Source organism: Megascapheus bottae, chromosome 1 (assembly GCF_031878675.1).
Source record: "Megascapheus bottae isolate mThoBot1 chromosome 1, mThoBot2.hap1, whole genome shotgun sequence".
Taxonomy (NCBI): Eukaryota; Metazoa; Chordata; class Mammalia; order Rodentia; family Geomyidae; genus Megascapheus; species Megascapheus bottae.
Window position 1 is genome coordinate 43,950,803 of NC_143509.1, and position 14,613 is coordinate 43,965,415.

General features: G+C 38.1%; 1 protein-coding gene across 3 annotated transcripts in view; it reads left to right on the plus strand.

Moving 5' to 3' along the window:
• Vps8 (VPS8 subunit of CORVET complex) overlaps nucleotides 1–14,613 on the plus strand; it is a 231,930-nt gene that overhangs the window by 40,990 nt on the left and 176,327 nt on the right. For all 3 annotated transcript variants that reach the window (XM_090343220.1, XM_090343238.1, XM_090343229.1), the window contains 6 exons: nucleotides 2,881–3,005; nucleotides 3,748–3,834; nucleotides 8,544–8,611; nucleotides 10,102–10,255; nucleotides 11,000–11,059; nucleotides 14,197–14,304. In XM_090343220.1, coding sequence (XP_090199346.1) covers nucleotides 2,881–3,005; nucleotides 3,748–3,834; nucleotides 8,544–8,611; nucleotides 10,102–10,255; nucleotides 11,000–11,059; nucleotides 14,197–14,304 — 602 coding nt within the window. The remainder of the gene's footprint in view (nucleotides 1–2,880; nucleotides 3,006–3,747; nucleotides 3,835–8,543; nucleotides 8,612–10,101; nucleotides 10,256–10,999; nucleotides 11,060–14,196; nucleotides 14,305–14,613) is intronic.

Sequence of the window (14,613 nt, forward strand, 5' to 3'; positions counted from 1 at the left end):
TAGTTAAATCAGAAAGCAATAGTGAGTGTATTGGTGGATCAGAATTCTATAGTTTGCATTTCAAAGCGATTCCATAAAGGATCTCAGCAATGTGGTATTTGAAAACTGTTCTGTACCTGAAAGGCAGTCCACCAGACTCCCTGGTGCTCCTTTGTGGTATGAAATTTCATATCAGCCTTTGTCTTTGTCCTCTTACTTTCAGTTCATCACTTGCCAATATGTGTGACCCAGAGTAGTTAGATGCATGTGCATGTACACACACACACACACACACACACACACACACACACACACACACACACACACACACCCTGTTGCTCACACATAGCATCATGTCATTTTTAAAAAATTTTTTTAATTTTAAAAAATGTTTTGCCAGGGCTGGGAGTTTGGCTTAGTGGTAGAGAGCTTGCCTAGTGTGCACAAAGACCCAGGTTCCATTCCTCAGTACCACATACATAGAAAAAAAGCTGGAAGTGGTGCTGAGGCTCAAGTGGTAGAATGCTAAGCTTTGGGAAAGTCCAAGGACAGTGCTCAGGCCCTGAACTCAAGCCCAGGACTAGCCAAAAAAAAAAAAAATGTTTTGCTAGTTCTGGCCTTGAACTCAGAGCCTGAGCACTGTCTTTGGGCTTTCTCAAGGCTACAGTTCTACCACTTGAGCCACAGCACCATTTCTGGCTTTTTCTATCTAATGTGGTACCGAGGAATCAAACTGGGCCTTCATGGATGCTAGGCAAGCACTCTACCACTAGGCCAAACTCCCCGCCCGGTGTCATGTCGTTTTGCAAACTTAGGTATGTAGATAGTCCACTGTCTATGTAGGTAGCTCTGACAAAGTAAGGATCATGGAAAACACTGAAATAAGAGACAAGAACATTAGAGAATAAGAAGTTTTAGCTGGGCACGGTGGCTTTCACCTGTAATCCTAGCTACTCAGGAGGCTGAGATCTGTAGATCACGGTTCAAAGCCAGCCTGGGCACTAAAGACTCAGAGACTCTTACCTCCAATTAATCACTAGAAAAGGGGAAGGGTTGTGGCTTAAGGGGTAGGGTGGTAGCCTTGAGCTGAAGAGCTCAGGGACAGTGTCCAGGCCCAAAGTTGAAGCCCCATGACCCACACACAAAAAAGAGTTTTAATAATTAGGATTAAAATAAGTGACAGAGTTAGGAGGAGAGCAGTCTGTATATAAGTGGAAGGAATCTATTATTGTATTATTCTAGATGTGAATATATAACTTCTAAAATAGATATTATACATTTGAATTTGTTCCTTTTTGATTTTTTGTTTTGTTTTGGTTATAGCTAGGATTACAGGCATGAGCCTCCATGCCCAGTGCTCTTTGATTTTTTTATTTCAGAAAGCCAGAAGCTAAAATGACTTTAAAATAATTATTTTCTGAGTACGATTTACAAAACAGCTATTAATTGTTTTGGAACTCTTTAAGTGAGGTTGCATGTAGATTCAGTTTATGAACACAGAAAACTACTCTTACATTGTTCACTTTACACAGGCAAAAGTAATTACCTAATATTCCCACACCTGAGAGTGAAGGTCTGAAGGCTCCTTCTGATGACTAGGTTTACTGTAACAGAAGGTAGATTTACAAATGTTTAGAAGGTTATGATGACTCTGAGTGAGAGGCACTGAGCCAAATCTAGTAGTGTTGATTGTCTCATCCTCTTGGCTCTCAGAAAGTTACAGAGGAAGACAGATTTAAAATCTCGTGGTCTAGATAAGTTAAGGGATATACAGATGTTAGGGGCGTTGAGATAACTCCTGGTTCTGTGGTTTACTTTTTTTTTTTTCCTTACATTTTGTCATATACCGCCTTTGTTTTCTATCTCTTTTTTTTCTTCAAATAGTTATAATTATGAACTCTATAAAATAAACGTTGCCAAGGAAAATCTCTTGGGCAATTTCTTCTAATTATTACATAATAAAATTTAATAAATGTTTAAGTCCTTCCTAGAAAAATCAGATGTTGATTTCTACTTGGTGATTAAGGCAAACTCAAAGATCATAATCTACTAGAGATTTGAATTATTTGCTTTTAATCTATCAAACATTATGCATGCAACACTTTTCTGAAGTAGTTTAAATGTTTATTTCAAAAGTTTATTTGCACTGCTCATTTTTTTAGTAAAATTTTTCTTCATGAGTAATACAAATGTAGATTTCAACTTAATTCCAAATGAATATATTTCTGTTTTTGAAGTTTTAAATCTGCTTACAGGAGTGGGCAATGTTCCATCCAAGCGAGGGTAACATAAGGCCTGTGTGACAGAAAAAAACATACATACTTCTTGAATGCTTCTGACTGGCTGCTTGAGGCTATCTGCCTGTATTGATAATTTAGTATGGTTTTCCACTGAAGTTACAAATATGGTAATGGCCCTTGGGGTGCAAAAGTTTCCTTACCCCTGCAAAAAGGTGGTAGTAGTGCCTGAATCCTAGCATCTTGAAAATGCCACAGATACAATTCTAGATGGGGCAGCTGAGAGATGCTTGATATAAATTTTTAGACTTTACCATTGGCACTGTTTACGCTTACCATTGATATTGTACTTCCTTGTAGGTCTTCTTCTTTGTTCTTGGTGTATGATCATCAGTGCCTAACTTGTAGTCAGTACTCAGTACATGTATTTTTTTAAATGAATGTATCTTCATCATCTGCTTTTGAATCTTTTCACTTCTAGTCTTTGGAAATATGTCTATATTATATTTATGTGTTTGTTCTCTTAACATTTCCCCCCCATTGGGGATTGAACCAGAACTTTGTACGTGCTAGGCAAGCACTCTCCCACTTGAGCTAAGATTACCATCCTACCCCCATCCTTCTTCCACTTCTTTCACTTGTCTTTGAAAACTGCTTTGTTCAGACCAGAATCAAGCATTGCGGCTCTGCCTGGGTAGCACTAGTGTTGGAGCTCAGTATGGCGCCATCTCTGCCCTCAGCATCAACAATGACTGCTCCAGACTACTTTGTGGGTTTGCTAAAGGACAGGTAAGCTGTACAATTTCTTTCTTACACAAGATAATGTTATAATCAATCTTGAAAAAAACAAATGTCCTTAGATCACAGTTTTGAAGGTAAAATATGTATTTTGAGGTACAATGTCTATTCAAGCTAAATTGAGTTTGTTCAGTATGACTTTTGATAAAAATTTTAAATTATGAACTAATCTAGAGTTTATCATTTTTATATTGGAGTTCATGAGTCTATTTTAATAAATAGCTTTCTAAAACCAAATGGAATTATGTAAAACATGGTAGTAGTACATATTTTGTGGTTGATTTTTTTAGGTACCTTATATTTTACCTCTTCTCATTACTGATAACTATTTAGGCATATCTTTTCACTTCTGAAATTGACCATAGGTTATGGTTTTTCTCATCTTCTGATTTATGTATCACTGGCTGGTTTGGTACTAAGTCTTTCTTACAATTTTTACTAGTGCTAAACAGATCCACTTATCAGATAAATCACTTACATTTTTCAGTATATGATCAATATTTGAAATCTAAGGGGCTAAGTGGGTTGGGCAGAGTGAGGGGTAGATGAAGGTGGAATAAAGGCTCATGCTTTAATGGAGCTGCAAATTCTAGGTATGTTTTAACTTTATGGTTCTTTTCTTGCAGTGTTTATAGACAAGGAAAAGATTATTTCAGCCAGAAAGACAGCATACTTAAGTCCAAAAAAAAAAGGAGCAATAAATTTGTTTTTAAAGCACTTAGTTGTCTTATAGATCACCATGTGGGATTTGGCCAGTGGAAAACTTCTCAGATCAATAACAGATGCTCATCCTCCAGGAACAGCGATATTGCATATCAAGGTAATAACTGTTTTCTTCTGCTAATCATCTTTATTAGTGTGCCTTTGTGTCTTCCTTAAGTTAAATTTATCTATATTGATAATCAGAAGCCTTCCAAATGCATTTATCACAAAGCTGAACATTATTTGATGAGCTCAACAAGAAATTTTCCCAAGTAAAAGCAGATATGGGTTAGTATTCAGTTTCTGATTGAATTGAAATCTAGTAGATACAGCAGCAAAAAGGGCAGACTATGTGATCTTAGGGCCAAGGCTGGCAACAGAAGCAGGCAGCACCCTGCTGAATACTTGTATTAAGATTTTAAAAGCTTTTTTTTTTTTTTAAACCTTGTTAGTCAGCCAGGGTTTTATTGCTAAGATGGTAGTGTGCTCTGTCTGTTGTTGGAAGTGGCCTGAAGTTCAAGGTACCAATCATGAAAGAACCAAGGTTTGGATTATGTTCGTTTATTTTCTTCCAGGCCTCTACAAGAAACACATTAAGATCTCAGTCTTGGTTTTTTCCTTCTAGACTTAAAAACCATAACCTGACTTAAGTAAGATATTTCATTTATAAGTACATATGAACCTTGGTTCTTGCATGCTGGCAAGCGCATGTTCAGAGGCATGAAAGGTAAAGGATCTTAACTAGGAAATCTAAAATCACATCTTCTAGAGTCTAATCTCATACATATTTTGTTGCTTAGCTATGTGGTGCTGTCATCCCCAGACATGCTTTTTAAGATCTGCAGCATCTGGAGTTTATATATCTGCATCTAGGTTAGTTACAAAAAAGTCTTGTGAGAAAGCAGCATTGAAGCATTTTCTAACAATGAAAACAGACAAGTAAAGTAGAGAGAATTTCTCCTCTTTCAGTACATGATGTTAATGTGTCTTGACCTGTTTTCTTTTTTTTTTTTTGCCAGTCCTGGGGCTTGAATTCAGGGCCTGAACACTGTTCTTGGGCTTTCCTCAAGGCTAGAGCTCTACCACTTGAGCCACAGCACCATTTCTGGCTTTTTCTATGAACCTGGGTCTTTGGCATGCTAGGCAAGCACTCTACCATTAGGCCAGACTCCCAGCCCTTGACCTCTTATGGCATGTGCCAACTTGTAATATGTTATTATTGTTTGTATATGGCTTATTTCTCTTAATAGATTAAGATCTTTGACATCAGAACCCATTATTTGTTTTTGTGTTTTACATATAGCAACTATTCAATAAATGTCTGATTGAAGGAATAAATGGAGTTATCTTTACTAGCTATGCCTTAGACAAGGGCTTTATATCTAAAATATACCCAGAGCTCAAAAAATTAAACCTTCCAAAAACCGATCCTCAAAGAAACAGCAACCCAATTAATAAATGGGCTAAAGACTTAAAGAGAGGCCTCTCTGAAGAAGAAATAAGTATGGCCAATAGACACATGAAGAGATGTTTGACATCTCTGGTCATAACAAATGCAAATTAAAATAACAACAACATTGAGGTTCTACTTCACCTCAGTGAGAATGGCCATTATCCGTAAAACCAACAATAACCAATGTTGGCAGGGATGTGGCCAAAAGGGAATGCTACTGCACTGTAGGTGGGGATGTAAATTTGTTCAACCATTCTAGAAAGCAGTATGGAGATTCTTCAAAAGACTAAACATAGGGCTGGGATTGTGGCTTAGTGGTAGAATGCTTGCCTAGCATGCATGATGCCCTGGGTTCAATTCCTCTATACCACTTAAACAGAAAAAGCTAGGAGTGGCTCTGTGGTTCAAGTGGTAGAGTGCTAGCTTTCAGCAAAAAGAAACTTAGGGACAGTGCCCAGGCCTTGAATAAACCCCAGAACTGCAAAAAAAAAAAAAAAAAAAAAAAAAAAAAGAGAGAGAGAGAGAGAGAGAGAGAGAGACTGTAAACATAGAGCTTCCCTTTGACCCAGCAGTTCCACTCCTGGGCATCTATCCATTTGGCCACAAGCCAGGCTACACTAAAGCCACCAGCAGGACCATGTTCATTGCAATATTGTTTACCATAGCTAAGGTATGGAATCAACCCAGATTTCCCTCAGTGGATGAGCAAATCAAGAAAACACACACATACACACACACACACAATGAAATTCTATTCTTCCACCAGAAAGAATGATACTGCTCCATTCATAAGGAAATGGAGAAAGACTTGTACTAAACAAAGTAAGCGAGACCCCCAAAATATAGGCTTCATGATTTTCCTCATTTGCCATAGTTAGAATGTTCCTTTAACTTTTATTATCCAATGGATAATAAAAGACTAATAATTATACTTGGACATGATTTATTAAACAGTGTGAACATTCACATAGTGAGAATAAAGGATATTCTCAGGAAAGAATCACAAGAGCTCAATAACTATGTGCATATGATCATATAAAATGATGCGTATTGAAATGAACTCCAAAAAATAGAAGCAAGTCGGGAGTTTGGCCTAGTGGTTAAAGTGCTTGCCTAGCATGCATGAAGACCCGGGTTCGATTCCTCGGTACCACATACATAGAAAAAAGCCGGAAATGGTGCTGAGGCTCAAGTGGTAGAGCTCTAGCCTTGAGAAAGCCCAAGGACAGTGCTCAGGCCCTGAGCTCAAGCCCAGGACAGGCAAAAAAAAGAAAAAGTCTCGGGCTGGGAGTTTGGCCTAGTGGTTAAAGTGCTTGCCTAGCATGCATGAAGACCCAGGTTCGATTCCTCGGTACCACATACATAGAGAAAAGCCGGAAGTGGTGCTGAGGCTCAAGTGGTAGAGCTCTAGCCTTGAGAAAGTCCAAGGACAGTGCTCAGGCCCTGAGCTCAAGCCCAGGACTGGCAAAAAAAAAAAAAAAAAAATGGAAGCAAGAGATTTTTTATTATACTATTTTCAGTTCTTTGTCTTTCCTTTTATTCCTTTCTGTTGCTGTTTATTCCTTATGTTGTTGTACCCTTGACTTGCATTTAAGAAATGGTGAGACAGAGGGTAAACTAATTCATCAATGAAACCCACTAGACACTATGTTAGAAATGAACTATAGAACTTGTGGGGAGGATAGTTGGGAGGGGAAAAATTGGGAGAGAATGAGGGAGAGGGTGACACTTGAAAAGGAAATACACTCATTACCTGGCTTACGTAACTATAATCCCTCTGTATATAACCTTTACAATAAAACTTAAAAATTTTAAAAGTGGCCAACGCTTTTGCAGAAAGAAATTGAAATTATTGGGGAAAACAGTAAGACAAAAGAAGTAAGGAAAGAAAAGAGAAGGATATAGCTAGGACTAAGAGCATAGTACTGCTAGGTGCCAGTGGCTCATGCCTGTTACTCTATCTACTTAGGAACATGAGATCTGAGGATAAAGGTTTGAAGCCAGCCTGGGTAGGAAAATCTGTGAGACTCTTATCTAGTTATTTAGCTGGGGATGGAGCTGTGGATCAAGTGGTAGGTCATTAGCCTTGAACAAACAAGCTCAGGGGATAGTGTTCAGGCCCTGAGTTCAAGCCCCCAGGATTAGCACAAATTAAAAAAAAATGAACAAAAAACACATACACAGTATCAGGAATTATTATATTGTTTGAGAGTGGTAATGAATGTGGTGCGTGCAAACATTGACATTAGAGAAAAAAACATGTGGTTGGATACTTCAGACATTTGATTGACAACAGATACTTGCACTTGAGTACCTTTACTCATTGTTCTCTAAACTTAATCCTTCATCCTGTCAATAACAATTTAGGCTTTCATCCTTTTTATGCCTCTGTGTGTGTGTGTGTAGCTATATAAATAGATATACAAATTTAGAGCATTTTATACAGTGCATACACAAGAAGTAGAAAAGGAAATCGAAACATGAGTTCTCTTATTCATCCTGCACTCCAGTGGACCATTTCATGTATGCTCGTGGGGGTACGTGCTTCCAACCCTGGCTTTAAGATAAAAATAGGGCTGGCAAATATCATGTAACCCTTTTACTAATTACAATAAAAAATTAAAAAAAAAAGATAAAAATAGGGCCGTTATGTACCAGGCCCATGTGTAGAGGAAGGAGACTCTTGCTTCCTGCTTTTCACCATCTGAATAAAAAGCATGCTGTTTAGGATGGCTTTTTGAGAGGCTGGGTACCGTAAATGATAGAAGTCACTTTGTGTTCTGTAATATTTCCCTTACTTCATATAACCTTAGGACTGTCATTGTGAGCACAATTATTGAGCTTTCCAGGTAGAAGTATACTCCGTGGAACATCAGTAAAGGAGGTAGCAAATTTAGGGAGTTATATGAAAAGTAGAGATGTTTTAGATACAGGTAGTCACAAAATTTATTCAGACAAGTTCATTTCCAAGTTATTATACATCCTTACTCTGTCTTTATTTTTAGAAACTGGGCAACTGCAAATAGATCCAAATGACACAAATGTAAAAAACATATCCAAGTTGTTTTAAGTTAAAAAAAACTTAATGTAAAACCCAAGAAAAGAACTTGAGGGATTTTATTAACCATTTTATTATTTTTCTCATTCTGAGGAAAAGTAGTTTTACCTTTTTAAAGATGCCAAACTACTTTTGTCTTAAGTAAGGATGGTTTTGTATGCTTAAAGTGATAAGCTAAATCTCATTTCAGGTTGTTTAAAATGCTGAGTTGTGCATGTTGTAGATTTCCACCATTTTATAGTTTTCCCCTTGATCCACTGAATACTTGGCTGGTCATTTGAAATTCTACAAGAAAATTAATTCCTTTTCTGTTTAGTTTACAGATGATCCAACTCTTGCCATTTGCAACGACAGTGGAGGTTCTGTTTTTGAATTGACATTTAAGTAAGAGACTAATGGACATTTATTGACAAATGAAAGCTCTAGCTCAGGTTTAATGATTTGAAATTGAATGTGAAGAGGTCTGGAAAGCCTGTGATTGAAAATAGATTATGGCTGTGTATTACAATTACCTGGGGAGGCATATGGAACATGTATAATTCCAGGCCTAGTTCCCTGTGATATTATCTCAGTAGGTCTGAGGCAGGATCTAGACTCCTGCTCTCCAGGGGATTCTTACATGCCATCGGGCTGGGGAGCCACTATTCTGGAATAACTCACTAAGGTTGATTTAGACCCCAGGCCTACTTGATTATTACCATAATGGCCAGGTGGAAAGGGTTTTTATTGCTTTTGAATTGCCCTGTTTACTCTTTAAATAAGAGCAAAGAATTATCTAATTATATGGAAGAATACTTACTAGACTGAAATTTAAGAAAAATGTTGAATGCAGTATACAGTTTATAAATATGTTTCCTTTAGTTTCTTCAAGGCTAATGCCTGTCTTTATTTATTGTATTCCTCATAAAGCTCCAGAAATACTGAGCACAAAGTAATTGTGAAAAATACTACTTATAGCTTGGCTCCAGTGGCTCACACCTGTAATCATAGCTACTTGGGAAGCTGAGATCTGAAGATTGTAGTTCAAAGCCAGCCCAGGGATGAATTATCTCTGAGACTCTTATCTCTAGTTAACCACCAGAAAACTGGAAGTGGTGCTATGGCTCAGTGGTAGAGTTGAAGAGCTCAGGGACAGCATTCAGGTCCAGAGTTTAAGCCTCATGACCAACAAAAGAGAAAAATACTACTTACATATTTAGCTTATGTTTATTGGGAGTCTCCTATGTGTAATCATTTATCTAGATACCAAATATATGGTTGTAAATAGGACAAATCCCTTTTCTTAGAACTTATATTCTAGTTAGAAGAAGCATAAGGACATACATAATAAGCCAACAAAGTAACACAGGTAGATCTAGATGCTGTGAAGAAACTGAGAAAAGTCAGTATGTTAGAATGCATTTGATGACAACATATGAAAGACTGTTGTAGGTAACATTTGAAAAAAGAGCTAATCAACAGATGGAAAGATCTAGAGGAAGTGCTCCAGATAGATGGTTATTCAAACACAAAGGCTTTGAGATGGGCACACTGTTGACTCTGCTGGAGCAATGCAAAGAAGCCAGGTATGGCTGGAGCTTAGATTTGTTGGGCAGTAGTGGAAGAGGATAGAGGCAGGAATCAGGTCCTATAGGACCTTTAAGATGTAGTAGGTAAAGAATTTGGAGTTTATGTACAGAGGCAGATCAGTGGAGTGTGTTTAACAGAAAAATGATGGATCGATTTGACCCGTGTAATAAAAAGATCATGCTGCTGTCATGCGGAGCTTGGACTCCTGGAGATAAGAATAGGAGCTGGAGGCTCTTGTTAATAGGCCAGGCTAGTGCCTTGGGTCATGACTAAATTGATTGTGAACTATTTGGTTACATTTTTAGGAGAGTGATGGGAGTGAGGACTTGTGAATCTAGATGTCTCTTCAGTGGCTCTAAGGGTGAAGTATGCTGCATTGAGCCTCTACATTCTAAGCCTGAATTGAAAGATCATCCCATCACACAGTTTTCCTTATTGGCCATGGCATCCTTAACAAAGGTAGGTGTGTTTAGAAGATGAAATTCTTTCTTTTCTGTGTTGATGGTCATGTTTTGAAGTTTGCATTTATTAGTTGTACAGGTTTTATTTTGATGTATTCATCTTTGCTTACAATGTGCCCTGATCAGATTTGCCCTTCTTCATCCCCTTACTCTACTTCTTCATACAATTTCAACTGACTTCACTGAACCATTTTCATATATCTATATAAAGTACTTCTGTCATATTTTACCCTCTTTTACCCTGTCCATTCACTCTCCCCCCACCTGTTTTACTTACCTGTCATTTTCTTAAATCTATATAAATTGTTCAAAGAAATATTAGTTTAGTATTTCACACTTGTATCTATTAGATTAATTAGAGATTAACTCTTTCACTCTTTCCCCATTACCCCTACCTCCTATTGTCACTTTTCAGTGGTGCTTGTTATACCTAGAAGATAAAACTTAACTTTTAGGGCCTGGAGTTTAGCCTAGTGGTAGAGTGCTTGCCTAGCATGCACGAAGACCCGGGTTCTATTCCTTGGTACCAAATACTTAGAAAAAGCCAGAAGTGGTGCTGAGACTCAAGTGGTAGAATTCTAGCCTTGAGAAAAATCCAAGGACAGTTCTCTGGCCCTGAGCTTAAGCCCAGGACTGGCAAAAAAAAAACAAAACAAAAAAACTTAACTTTTAGAGGCTTTGAATATAAACCATTTGAAAATATCAAGTTAGATATTGAAAATAATATTTTTTTCCCTTAAAGATACTGGTCATTGGATTGAAACCTTCCTTGAAAGTGTGGATGACCTTTCCCTATGGACGGGTGAGTTTGTGTCTTTCTATCTTGTTACAAAAGAAAGTACCATGTCAGGATGGAGGAAATCACTTCTCAAGAGTGAATTCTTGGGCCGGGAATGTGGTTTAGTGGTAGAGGGCTTGCACAAAGCCCTGTGTTCAATTCCTTGGTAGCACATACACAGAAAAAGCCAGAAGTGGTAGAGCAGTGGTCTTGAGAAAGCCCAAAGACAGCGCCAGGACTGGCAAAAAAAAAAAAAAAGAGTGCATTCTTCAGTTTTGTGAGATGGGCAGAAATCAAGGTAGAATGGAAGTCAGTGCTCTGATATTCAATATCTAGACTTACCTTTAAGTGATAACCTTATACTTTTATGTCTATTGTTTTAAGTTTTTCTCTTATAAACAGCATCTAGCTGGAATTTATTTTTAACCTCAGTTTGACATTCCCTGTGTATTGCTGTTTTAGCACTTTGTGGTCACACCTAATTTCATGCATGGATTTTCCTAGCCCCTTTTACTGCCCTTTAAGGATAGTAAAATTTCTTTATTGGACTTAAAGCTGGACGCTAAATTGATGTATCGAGTCCTAGCCTCACTTTTCAATGTTTAAAGGGCATTGCTCTGAGATAGCAGTGTTGCGCCAGGATTATGTCTGTTATCTGCTGCTTTGACACTCAAATACCGAAAGAACATTCCAGAATATGCAGTATCCAACATAAATTGTGCTACATGTGCTGTCCATAGCTTGTACCTCTGATAAATTACTTTAGTAGATATTTTCCAGATAGAATAGTGCTCTTATCTGTCTGTAGGTTTTGTATCTTGAATTCAATCAGCCACCCATCCAGAATATTCAGAGAAATTACATCTGTACCAAACAGGTGCAGACATTTTCCTTGTCATTATCCTCTAACTAAAACAGTATAGCCTCTATTTACATAGCATTTGTATTTCTTATTATAAAAAATGTACAGGTGATTGAAACATGTGGGAGAATGCGCATATGTTATATGCACATTATATTCCATAATTTGTAAGGGACTTGAGCATTATGGATTTTTGTATATAAGGATAGAAGGGTTTGCCATGGAATTTAAGCACCCCAGATACTGAGAGATTATTCAAACCTCAGTTTCTCCTTTGTTTCTTGCTTAGTGTTTTTTGTTGTTGTTGTTGTTGTTTTGTTTTGTTTTTGTTTTTTGTGGTCCCTTAGGAGCTTTTCCACCCCTTGTTTTTATTTGTGTGTGTGTGTGTGTGTGTGTGTTCCAGTGTGTGCAAGTGTGTTCCAGTGTGTGCAAGTGTGTGCCAGTTCTGGGCTTAAGCTCAGGGCCTGACCACTGTCCTGTGACTTTCTCAAGGCTAGAACTCTAGCCCTTGAGCCTCAGCACTACTTCTGGCTTTTTTTCTATGCATATGGTACTGAGGAATTGAATCCGGGTCTTCATGCAGGCTAGGCAAGCACTCTACCACTAGGCAAAACTCCCAACCCCCTTGTTTAGTGTATTTAGACAGCTGTGATCTTGTATTCTAATGTATGTATGAAGAGGGTACTGGTAGGTTGGAAAATGATGGTAAAGACCTCTGGCTAATTCAGGAAGCAATAGCCCCCATAACAGAGATGCATACTACTGTCTTCTTGGTATATCTCTGGGCAGTATAGGAGAAGCAACTCTGTTCTTTTAGATGGCAAAGCTGATTTACATTGCCACTAACTTTTCTTGCTTTTTTTTTTTTTTTTGTGGGTCATGAACTAGACCTGGGCACTGTCCTTGTGCTCTTCAGCTGAAGGCTACCACCCTACCCCTGGGCCTGGGCGCTGTTCTGAGCTCTTCAGCTCAGGCTGCCACCCTACCCTTGAACCAGGCTCCACTTCACATTTTCTAGAGGTTAATTAGAGATAAAGTCTCAGGTCCTTTTGTACCTGGGCTGGCTTTGAGCTTTGATCCTCAGATCTCAGCTTCCTGAGTAGCTAGGATTATAGGCATGAGCCACCACGACTGGCTACCGCAAACTTTTTTCCTTTCTTTTCTTTCCTCCTTCTTCCTCCTCCTCCTCCTCCTCCTCCTCTTCCTCCTCCTCCTCCTCCTCCTCCTCCTCCTCCTCCTCCTCCTCCTCCTCTTCCTCCTCCTCCTCCTTCTTCTCCCTTCTCCCTTCTTCCTTCTTTTTTTTTTTGCCAGTCTTGGGCTTGGGCTCAGGGCTTGAGCACTGTCCTTGGATTTTCTCAAGGCTAGCACTCTACCACTTGAGCCTCAGCACCACTTCTGGCTTTTTGCTATGTATGTGGTACCGAGGAATCGAACCCGGGTCTTCCTGCATGCTAGGCAAGCACTCTACCACTAAGCTAAACTCCCAGCCCTCCTTCTTCCTTCTTCCTTCTTTTTTTTTTTGCCAGGGTTTAAACTCAGGGCCTTGGTACTGTCCTTTATCCTCTCTGTGCTCAAAGCTAGTACTCTACCACTTGAGCCACAGAGCCACTTCCGGCTTTTTCTGTTGCTGTGGTACTGAGGAATTGAATGCTGGGCTTTATGGATGTTAGGGAAGCATTCTACCACTACCAGTATTCTACCAGCTTTAAGTTAGTTTCTTGTCTGAGCTTTTTATCAAGTTATCGGTGTTTATATCATTTTATATTTTGTTAGTATGTTTCCCCTAATGTTTATTATCAACTTTTCCAAATAAATAGAGAAGTTGAATTTTTCATTAGTTATATACCCGTCATCTAACTTCTATCATTACCATACCATTTTATTATTATACATTCTTTATGAAGTATCTATGAATCTATCTATCTCTCTACCTACTGAACTAACTTAGTTTTTCATGGAAACCAATACTGTACCGTAAGTATTCAGCATACATTTAGTAAGCTAGTTTAATATTACTTAACAATGTCCTTAATTCGTATGAATTGAGTGCCCAAATCTTGAGTGTACATTTGCCAGACTTTTACAAATACATAATATACATTTGTAAGCTAAATCCTTATCAAGATAAAGACTGTCTTCTTTAACCCAGAAAGTTCCCTGGTAATACTTCACAGTTAGTCCTTGTTTCACTGATATTTTCATGTTGGGAAAGGTTTTTTCAAGGGATAATAGCTGTTTTTAAGTAGGATTTCTGCTTTGTAAACTGTAAACTGATGTTTCTCTCACCTTTCTAATGTAGATGGATCCCTCCAGCGTTCCATTGCTGGCCTGGCACTTTGTGGCAGTGCATAATTATGTGAACCCCATGCTTGCCTTCTGCAGGGGGGATATTGTTCATTTTCTCTTGGTAAGTTCTAATAGGATGGAATCCTGTCTGTCTTGTAGTACGTATTTTCTTTCTGAATCATCAATAATTTAATATTGTGTCAGAGAAATCTATCTTATTATTTTAACTCTTTGGAGAGAGATTGATCTATTATGTTTTCATTTAAGGTTTTAATGGTTAACCTGGTTGTGGGGAAGGGAGGAACCCATGATCTTACTTAGTCTATAACCCATCATGTTTTATTCAGTTTTATTTCCTTTGGCTGACAATAACTAATAGTGTATTTCTATGTATGACCACATAATGGAGACATGTCTATTTTTTTTAATC